The following is a 9,643-nucleotide window of genomic DNA, read 5'->3' as shown; positions in this document are numbered from 1 at the left end:
CGTAAATTCCGTATAGAATTGGATCCAATGCCGCGTTTAAAAATATTAAAAGTTGGCACGCTCTCCAGTAATATCCTCCGTCAGTGAGATAAAAATACATCAACGTTCTAACAATTATAAAAGGCGTCCAGCAAACAGTAAACGCCACGGTTAACGCCGCCAGGGTCTTGGCGACCTTTCGATGCCTGTCAGTGGATGCTGTTGTAAAACTGTTTTGTATTGGGAAGACCCTCGAGCGCAAAGTTTTAAAGATAGTTCTCTGCGCGTATATCATGTATGTCAGAGGAACAATAAAGATGCAGACTGCGTGGATGGAGTAGTACACTTGTCTTCCTGGATCTCCGAATGGATCGTTTGAGCAAATCAATGAACCACTTTTAGTCGTCTCAACTTCATAGGCGTGAAGCAAAGGTGACGCAGTCATGAAGCCTGTTAGCCAAATGGCCGCAATGAGATTCCTGTGTGTGCCTTCGGATGCGCCCATTCTTACCTCGAAGGGTGTTACTACAGCCTTGCGTCGTTCAAAGCTTATCACAACAAGGGTCATTATTGAAGTTGTGTAACATGCTTCAATCAGAAAACCTTGTAACTTGCAGGTAGCATTACCACCAAGCCACGTCCAGAAAAAATTGATACAGTTCAATAGGCTTAGCAACGTAAAGGTTAAATCAGAGAAGGCTAAGTTTGCAATGAAAAATTTAATGGAAGACTGTCGATTTATCTTTATCATTCTATAACAGATGCATAGAACTACAACGTTCCCCACAACCGATAGAAGAAACACCACGCAATAAAACAAAGAATATAAAACGACAATTGCTATTGGAAATCCTTCGCCCGTTGCCATTGGTACCAATATGAAGCTAGTGGGAACTTCTCACTGTTCTCACTGTTCTCACTGTCGTCCCTAGAACTGTCCTGATCAGTGGTCAGCCTTGCTGCCGGAAAACTTCTTGAGGGGTGGTTTATAATTACTGGCTGTTATAAATTAAATACACAATCTACTGTGGAGACACTGCTGCATTCACTGTTCGTTGTCTTTTGTTGGATATCCTTCTTTCCGCTTTACAAAAGTTTAGGGTGACCTTGTTTTGATATTTAAATCTTAAGACAATGACGTATTTCTGTTATCACGATTGAAAATGAAATGTGTCAACTAAATACAATAGGCAACAAAAACAAGTGTCAAAAGTTTGATTTATTGATTGATGTTCAGACAGCCTTATTTATATTTTAAGTTTTTACTAATTTGTCCCAGTCATGAAAAAGGCTTCAATTGCCCATTCATTAACATTCCGACCACGATTTTCAAACTTTAATGGCGATCTCGTTTTTTTACTGTTGTCGATCCACTGCAACGGTCCTGATCAAATTTAATTTGATCACATCGGGTGGTGTCATTGGTTGCCCCGCAACCATGACTGACGGCATGAAAGTTGATATTCAGGGTACATGCTTGTGCATTGATAAAAGACACAATAAGATAAAGTCTTTCCTTTTTTAAAGCTTCTAGATGGTCCAAATAACCTTGAGGAGCCATGAAACAATATTCATCCGTCTTCAGTTTTTTTCCCCGACAGCTGTTTCAACACTGCTAGTTATTTAATTGAACATTTTTCAATGTCAATTTTATTAATTGCGACAAAGAGTTTTCTTGTATAAAAGAGTCCAAATGCAAATAACTGTACGTTTTAAGCCGTAAAAAAAATATATTAGTGCAGTTTCAAAAGTGCAGAACACAAGTGTAAAATTCCAAGTTCAATTTCGTTAGTATGGCCTGTCGCAATGATGACAAAACTTGATTCAGTTTTGTCCAAAAATTTTTGCCGCTGAATGCAAATGTGCACTTTATATACTTAAGGGAATATTTGTTTGCAAACAGGGCTCCTTATGCCTTCCTTCCTAATCGAATTCTGGTTTTGTTCTGGTTGTGTCGTGTAACAAGTCAGTGTGTATATAAATATGAGGCTTTTTTTGGGTGACCGCATTCAGGCATTATCACTGGGTTTTAGGACGGATCGTTCTGATCATAGCACGCCCCCGTGTAGCAGGAAAACATTCAGACTCGCTACTCATTGTCTTAAATCATCAAGTACACCGGGGCATATAATCCGTGGCGATTTCCATCAGTTTATCCTTCTTATGGGAATTTCCATATTATTATTTAACTCGAACAAATTTCTAGTTTCTATAAGGAAGCTCAGTGTGGTGCTGCGTTGGTGGGAGAGTGAAACATGGAAATTTGGTTTTATCAAACGAGTTGATAAAAAATCGAATTACCACCGTGACAGATTTTGAAAAGCTGAGCTAGGAAAGCTGACGTTTCGAGCATTAGCCCTTCATGAGAGCAAATGAAGGAATTGTGGGTTGTCCAAATTACTGATCACTTTGCGTGCATCTCCGCAAATGTCACCGATTGCATAACGTGCACATTATGCAAGAAGATCTACACAGGTGAAACAGGAAACCGCTTCTGCAAACAAAAAAAAAACACTCAAATCCGTTGAAACCAGTTTAATCTTTCAAACCACACTTGCCCGTGACATTACAATTTGCGGATTTTCCTTACACCACGGAAACACACAAAGCAAAAAACACCAAAAGTTCAATTTTAAATTGGAGCTCTTTATCTGCACGGAATCAACGGGCGCCTCTCGTTCTATTAATTTATTCGTAAATTCATGTCACCATATTTCCGTTTTCACCAATGACAAAGCTCTTCCCTACCACTATATAAACCACCAACAACTCACAATTCCTTAATTCGCTCTGACGAAGGGCTAACGCTCGAAACGTCACCTTTCCAGATCCAAGTTCAAGTTAAAGTTCATTTTATTCAGACAAGTTCAAGTTCAAGTTCACTTTATTCAGACAACTACAATACAACAACGATAAGGGTAAAAAAGAAATGAAAACAGAGCTACTAGCTATACATTGAATTAAACACAACAAAGAAGAAAGTGTGTAGCAGCCAAAGGAGCCAAGCTTTTCAGTTTCAAGTGGGTGGAGGATATGTAGTACTTATGGAAATTAATTATAAAGCTCTGGCTAGGGTAATCACACGTCTAACTGTCTAATAGAGAGAGTTTGTATTCTTTTTTAAAACTGTCGAAGGGGAGACACTTAATTGCCATAAGGTATTGCTTCCCAGGTCTGTGATGCCACTACGCTAAACCTTGCTAAGCCATAATTAGTTCTAGAAAATGGCCTGTAGAGGTTTTGATCTTTTACGGTGTCAATTCGACCTTTATCCACTTGTTTTATAAAACCAAATTTTCATATTTTACAACTCGCTCTGACTCTTGAGGAGCTTTTGATCGAAGCTGCACTCTTAGGAAGATGAACAATGTGGCATGACGTGAATATTAGCTGTTTTCGGATTTCCAGCCGCGAACAAGAAGAAACAAGATTCTTCGGTGTACGATGCGAAAAACACAGTTGGAAGAGCAAAAAACCTGATTGGGTCTTCGAAAAATTTGCCTTGTTTTGGAGGGATTTTTGTCACCTTCCTTCCTGAATGATGAACTCTTGATTTGTGAATATCACGCTTTTGAATTGTTGCTCACCAGTTCACAGCAAGCGTCACATCATCATTACTAAGAGTGGGCCTCAATATATGTGTGTATTATCAAGAGCAGTGAGTGGACAGATCACTGGAAAATCCCACAATCTTGATCTTGGGAAGTTTATGCAATTATGATGTAGCAGGCACAAATTTCTAGAACAACTTCAAATTTGGAGTACCGCAACTAGTCGGGAAAGTGCCAAATACAAGAGTGTCGCATTTCATGAAGCCCAACAACACTTCATCTTCTTGCACTTGCTTTACGGTGGCAATATATGAAAATCTCGAGGTTCAAGCAAACTTTTCACCATTTTGAAACGTTCCAATGAATTCACTCTCGTCGAGGATTCTTAGCTTTTGTCTTTGTAAGTCCGAAAAACTGATCTTGGCGCCCAATAAATAAACCTCGCTTTTACTAAACCAATCAAAAAAATTGTTTAATTTTAAGAATCAATCACCTGACATGGAAAACATCTGTCCCAATTCGCTATTTTCACCAGTCCCATAGTACTGTTCATTTTGAGATGTTCAAATAAAATGTTTTGTTCTGATACAAAAACCGCTCAAAAAGTACTGCACTATAGCTTGGTGAAGATAACTACGGTGGCCCGTAAGGGACATGCTATTTCGTGATCAGTTTTCCTACTTCCAATTTTCAAACTCGAAATTTTGAGTCCACAAACTCAAAATTTCAAGTTTGTGAATTGTGAGCAGAAAAACTGATCATGAAATAGCGTGTCCCTTACGGGTCACCGTAGATAACGAATATCATAATGACTTTCACGGCCACTGTTCTATCCTCGGCTCGCTTGCGTGACCAAAGCGGGCGGTTCGACTCACTCAGATGCAGGGCGGATCGGAGCGAAAAGGTGTAATGCAACGGACTGGGCTCGAATTTAAAGCTGATTCAAAATGGCGGCGAAAGTCGAACTCGACGAGTCTACTCTGAATGAATTGGAGGAATTGTTTTGTGAAGACTTAACGGACGACTGCTTTGATTTTGACGCAAATGAAGATTCTTCAGGCGATCCAGTAATTTCAAGAGATAATTTTCTGTCTTTGTGGAAGAGCAGGCCGTTGCTGTTATTTTAAACAGTGTTGAGCCTAGCAGATTTAAGAAACCTTTTTCCACCCCGCTCAGAAGGGACTCAGTGGGAGCAGTCTATCTCGGCTCGTGCGACCAAACGCCTGTCTCTCACTTTTATTTTAGTTTTTAGAGGATATTTATTTTATTTCAACGGGTATCTGGAGCCATGGTATTTTTTGATCGATTTGGTGAAAATAATGAGACGTGCGTTTTCTTTTTGTGCTCCTACACTATGGAATGCCCTTCTATTTCTCTAAAAAGTGCTGTTTTGGTTTCTCTTTTAAAGCTGCCTTGAAAAAATTTTTATTTCGGAAGTTTTTTCTTTGAACCATGTGACGTGTTTTTATGTGCGCATTTTCGTAGCCGTCGTCGTTTCTTTAACTCCCTAATATGGAGTTTTAAGATCTTCGATGGGACGGCAACGAATGCGTCACTTAAAATTTCAAGTTCAGGTCTTTCGACCTTATCCTTACCTGGTTAAAGCTAGTATAACAACTCAGAACTGAGTTAGGAGATGCGAAGTGACCTCTCGCCTTCTTAAGGATCTTACATTGGAACTCGCTGGCCCTTTGACATGTCTTTTTAACAAATCACTGGCCTCTGGACAGTTTCCTGATAAATAGAAGGATGCGAACCTCACTCCTGTTCACAAATCTGGCAGCAAAAACCTTGTCAGCAATTACAAGGGTATTGCTCTGCTTTCTGTCGTTTCCAAAGTGCTGGAGAGATGTGTGTTTCCCAGAATCTATAATCACATGGTTCCTCATCTGCACTCCTTACAACATGGCTTTCGCCACAACAGATCCTGGGTCACTCAAGTCGACACAATTTATTTGGATATGGCCAAAGAATTTGACAGGGTCCCCGATCAGAAGCTCTTGTATAAACTACGAAACCTTGGCTTTCGAGACCCACTTCTAAGCTGGATCGAGGATTATCTGTCAAATAGACGACATCGTGTCACTATCGAGGGTATGGTTTGTCAGTGGAAACCAGTTACGTCGGGTGTACCACAAGGTTCTATTATCGGGCCTACACTGTTTCTTATTTACATTAATTGACTCTGTTATATCTACTGACTCCCTTTTACATCTCTTTGCCGACGATGCAAAGTTATGTAGAGCCATAACTACCCACATCGATTGCAGAATATTGCAGGTTGACATAAGCTCTGTAAACACCTGGTGTGAAACCTAGGACATGAATTTCAACCCAATTAAGTGTAGCATTTCCGAACTACTAAGAAGAGAAACCCTGTGTGTGCAACCTACCATCTTGGTACCGATGTCCTAACCCTAATTAAGGAAGAATAGGACCTGGGAATAATTATGTCTCACAATTTATCCTGGCATGATCACATCATGCTCAAAGTAAACAGTGCTATTCGGATGCTAGGAATCATTAAAAGAACCTGTGGTAGACGTCTCATATCAGATGTTTTTCTAAAATTATACATACACCTCGTGAGATCCCACTTGGAGTATGCTTGTGAGGTCTGGTCTCCTCATCAAGTTTACCTGGTCGATATCCTGGAAGGGGTCCAGACGAGGGCGACCAAAGTCATTATTAAGCACAAGCCTTACAGGGAAAGGTTGAAAGATCTGAAGATATTATTTCTTATATCAAGGAGAAAGTACTTTGACATAAATTTTCTCTTTAAATGTAGACAAGGTTTATGTGAAATAGACCTTTCCAACTATCTGGAGCCTACTGGTAATGCATCCTATAAGCTTAGAAACATTGAACTTTGCAACAAAATGAAGCATGCTCGAAAAAACGTACTAAAATGATCATATTTTCACCGTATGGTTAAGCTTTGGAATGGTTTACCATTAAATTTAAGGAAATCTGACTCTACAAATACTTTTAAGCATGACCTTAAATCGATCTTGTTCCATTCCGATCAATTTCTATAGCCATCTTTTTTTATATTTGCATTTAGATTTTATGTTTTAGGTAACCTCTTTTAATTAGGGATTAGACTCCTGTTTAGAGGCTCTCCTAGTTCTTGTATTCATTTACTTGAACTGAAACGATTAAAGTAAAGTAAAGTAAAGTAAAGTAAAGTAAGGGGAGGTTGAGATAACGTGACAGTTGGCGTCTGCATGGAAATGAGATTCATAGGATTTTTCGTTAATTCGTTGTCGCCACCTCAAGGCCAAATTTCCTGCAAGACGAAAAAGAAAGAAAAACCTCTGGGACTAGGGTACCATACACGACTCTCCAGCAATGATAATTTTCTCGAAGAATCTTACCGTTTCTGAAGTTTTATCATGAAATGGAAAGGAATGATCCATGTTTTTGTCATAAATGGGAGCCTTTATTTTGGCCTTTTTGAAAAAGTGAATGCACTGAACACCCCTAATCTCCAATTGTACAAATCTGAACAAACATTTGTTGGCACCCAAAGCTAGTAGCACTTTTATGCCATGCCTTTGATCAAGATTATTACTATTCTACAGTAGGTTTCCTTTGCTTGTTTTATTTTTGTTTGAATGAATGTTAGATGTGCAGTGTAAGTAGCATATTGTGAGTCGTGTAAGGTATTTTTAGCAGTTAATGCAGTGTACTTTCAGTAAAGAACTTTAAGTATTGTATGTAGTGCTGAGCGTGGTGTTAGTTGTAGTGTCCCTTTTGTAAAAAAAAGTAACGAAAAATAATTAAAAATTAATAAAAAAGAGCAATGGCATCTTTTAAAATTTAATTTTAGCAGTGAATCGATGCGTCCCATGCCATGGGGATTGGTCACCGCGAGGCCATGGAGCTGGTGTTAAAAATAACCACCCTGCGTGGCGCGAAATCTAAAAATAGATTGAAAATAATTATCATTTGGCACAGAAATCTGCATTATTAAGCCCACCGTACACTAGAGCTATTAGCTTAGCAAAGTTTCACTCGTGACTGTTGGGGTAGGCAAGTTCCCCCAGCTTGCGGTGGCGTTTAGAGCGCTAATGTTAATGCATGCCATCAGTGCCGAATATTCAACATGATGAGTAAATTTGCGCACGAGTGAACATTTCTTTCAAGTGTGCATGCGCGCAAGCTATCAGCTTACAATATGAGGCAAATACGCATGCGTGTTACAAATATTTTAAAATAAAAATAGCGACTAGCAGTGTTGATGTCGCCATTTTCATTTGAAAATATTTGCTTACGCCAACAGTCACGAGTGAGACTTTGCTAAGCTGATAGCTCTAGTGTGCAGTGGTTACCTCATATTCTCTTGATGTGTGTGGATTTCTTTTTAAAAACTTATATCCTACAATTGGCCTCGCGCTTGGCATTCATTAAGAGCACTCGTTATTAAGGATGCACGTTGGTAAAATGTCTATTTATATTATGCTAATTGAGGATTTGTTATCGTTTGAAACAAGAGAAAATAACAACAGTGCTTTCCTTTATTTTTTGAATACCTTTTCGCAAATTTTTGTCGGAAATTTTCAGATGGACTGCGGAGTCAGTTGCGGTCGTGTTCGGATCAGGAACGGTCTTGACCTTCATCCTTCTTTTACGTTGACCAAATGAGAGGTGCTTGGCGGACTTCTCCTATTCGAGGTAGAATTTGCATTGCTGGTCGTCAATGTTGCCTTCCGAAAAGGTCCACAATTAAACCGTTCAAGAAATCGTCCAATCCTCTCTCCGTACATCCCATACAGGATTGGATCTAAGGCTGTGTTTAAGAAGATTAGAAGCAGAGAGGCTCGGCAGTAATACCCACCATCGGTTAAGTGAAAATACATCAATGTTCGAATGATCATAAAAGGCGCCCAGCAAACCGTAAACGCCACGGTTAACGCCGCGAGTGTCTTGGCGACTTTTCGATGCCTATTAGACGACACTGTTGTAAAATCGTCCTGTGTTGGAAACACTCTTGAGCGTAAACTCAGAAAGATCGTACTCTGAGCATAGATCATGTATGTTAGAGGGACAATGAAAGTGCAGACTGCATGAATGCTGTAATATACTTGTTTTCCTAAAATTATCTCAGAATGAAGCGTTGTTGCAAATTAATGAACCACTTGCGTCTTGCTTAACTTCATAGGCGTAAAGCAAAGGCGATCCAATGGCCAAGCTCGCCATCCAAATGGCGAATATCTTTCTGTATTCTTTGTTGGAACTTATTCTTACCCTTAGTGGTGTCATAACAGCTTTTCGTCGCTCAAAGCTTATAGTGACAAGTGTGATTATTGAACTAGTATAGCACGCCTCCACCAGGAAGCTTCGTAGTTTGCAAGAAATCCTACCGCCGATCCAGGTCCACAAGAACACCACGAAGTCCAATATACTAAGCACCGTAAATGTAAAATCAGCTAACGCCAAGTTTGCGATGAACCAGTGAATTGAACGTTGTGTTCTTTTGATCGCTCCATAACAGGTGTATATAACTACCACATTTCCTATAGCAGAGAGCTCAAACACCACAACATAGAAGCATAAGAACGAGACGATTATCGCTGCTGGAAATCTATCGCTCGTTGCCATATTCTTTGAAACACTTTTGGCCTTTCCCCTGGCTAGCACTGAGTGTTCAAGCTAATGGCAACTTTCCTGAAAAGGCGGCCAGAGTAGAATTTGATTGACAATTTACAAAGTTGTGTTTACTTGATAACAAATTTTAAAAAAAACTGCGGCATAACTTATTTTCCTGCGAGAAAAAGAACACATGCGTTTAAATACGTTTAAGAGCAAGGCCTTCGTATACGTAATTATAATCCTTCTTCGAACTAAACGATTACAATGCAAACCCACTATAAACAGGGGCACCCAACGAGAATATGGTTCAAAACCACTTAAACATAGCATTGTTAACCGTATTTTAGCATTTAAACGGTAGATATAGGCATATTTTTATCCCCTCATGTTTTCATGTGTTCGGGTTCCCTAACTGAAAGTCTAGTAATCCGAAAATTATAGGGATCAAAACTTAACTTTTCAAAAATTTCAGCCACAAAAAAGGCTCCCGAAAATTCTAGGTGACCTTTTTAGGCCAA

At 39.4% G+C, this 9,643-nt stretch overlaps 2 protein-coding genes across 3 annotated transcripts in view; both read right to left on the bottom strand.

Moving 5' to 3' along the window:
- LOC138024982 (QRFP-like peptide receptor) overlaps positions 1-983 on the bottom strand; it is a 22,225-nt gene extending 21,242 nt beyond the window's left edge. For both annotated transcript variants that reach the window (XM_068872190.1, XM_068872189.1), the window contains exon 1: positions 1-983. This exon is cut by the window's left edge and continues 131 nt beyond it. In XM_068872190.1, the coding sequence (XP_068728291.1) occupies positions 1-847 (847 nt within the window). In that variant the 5' untranslated portion in view covers positions 848-983.
- A 6,971-nt stretch (positions 984-7,954) lies between these two features.
- On the bottom strand, positions 7,955-9,147 carry LOC138024818 (substance-P receptor-like). Its single transcript, XM_068871992.1, is given in 2 exon segments — positions 7,955-8,632; positions 8,634-9,147. Coding segments are annotated over 2 exon segments (984 nt in total). The 5' UTR covers positions 9,135-9,147; the 3' UTR covers positions 7,955-8,149.
- Between the last annotated feature and the right edge of the window lie 496 nt (positions 9,148-9,643).

The sequence above is a fragment of the Montipora capricornis genome, chromosome 11 (genome assembly GCF_036669925.1).
Source record: "Montipora capricornis isolate CH-2021 chromosome 11, ASM3666992v2, whole genome shotgun sequence".
NCBI lineage: Eukaryota > Metazoa > Cnidaria > Anthozoa > Scleractinia > Acroporidae > Montipora > Montipora capricornis.
The sequence above is the reverse complement of the archived record's forward strand: the minus strand, read 5'-3'. Positions and strand labels throughout refer to the sequence as shown.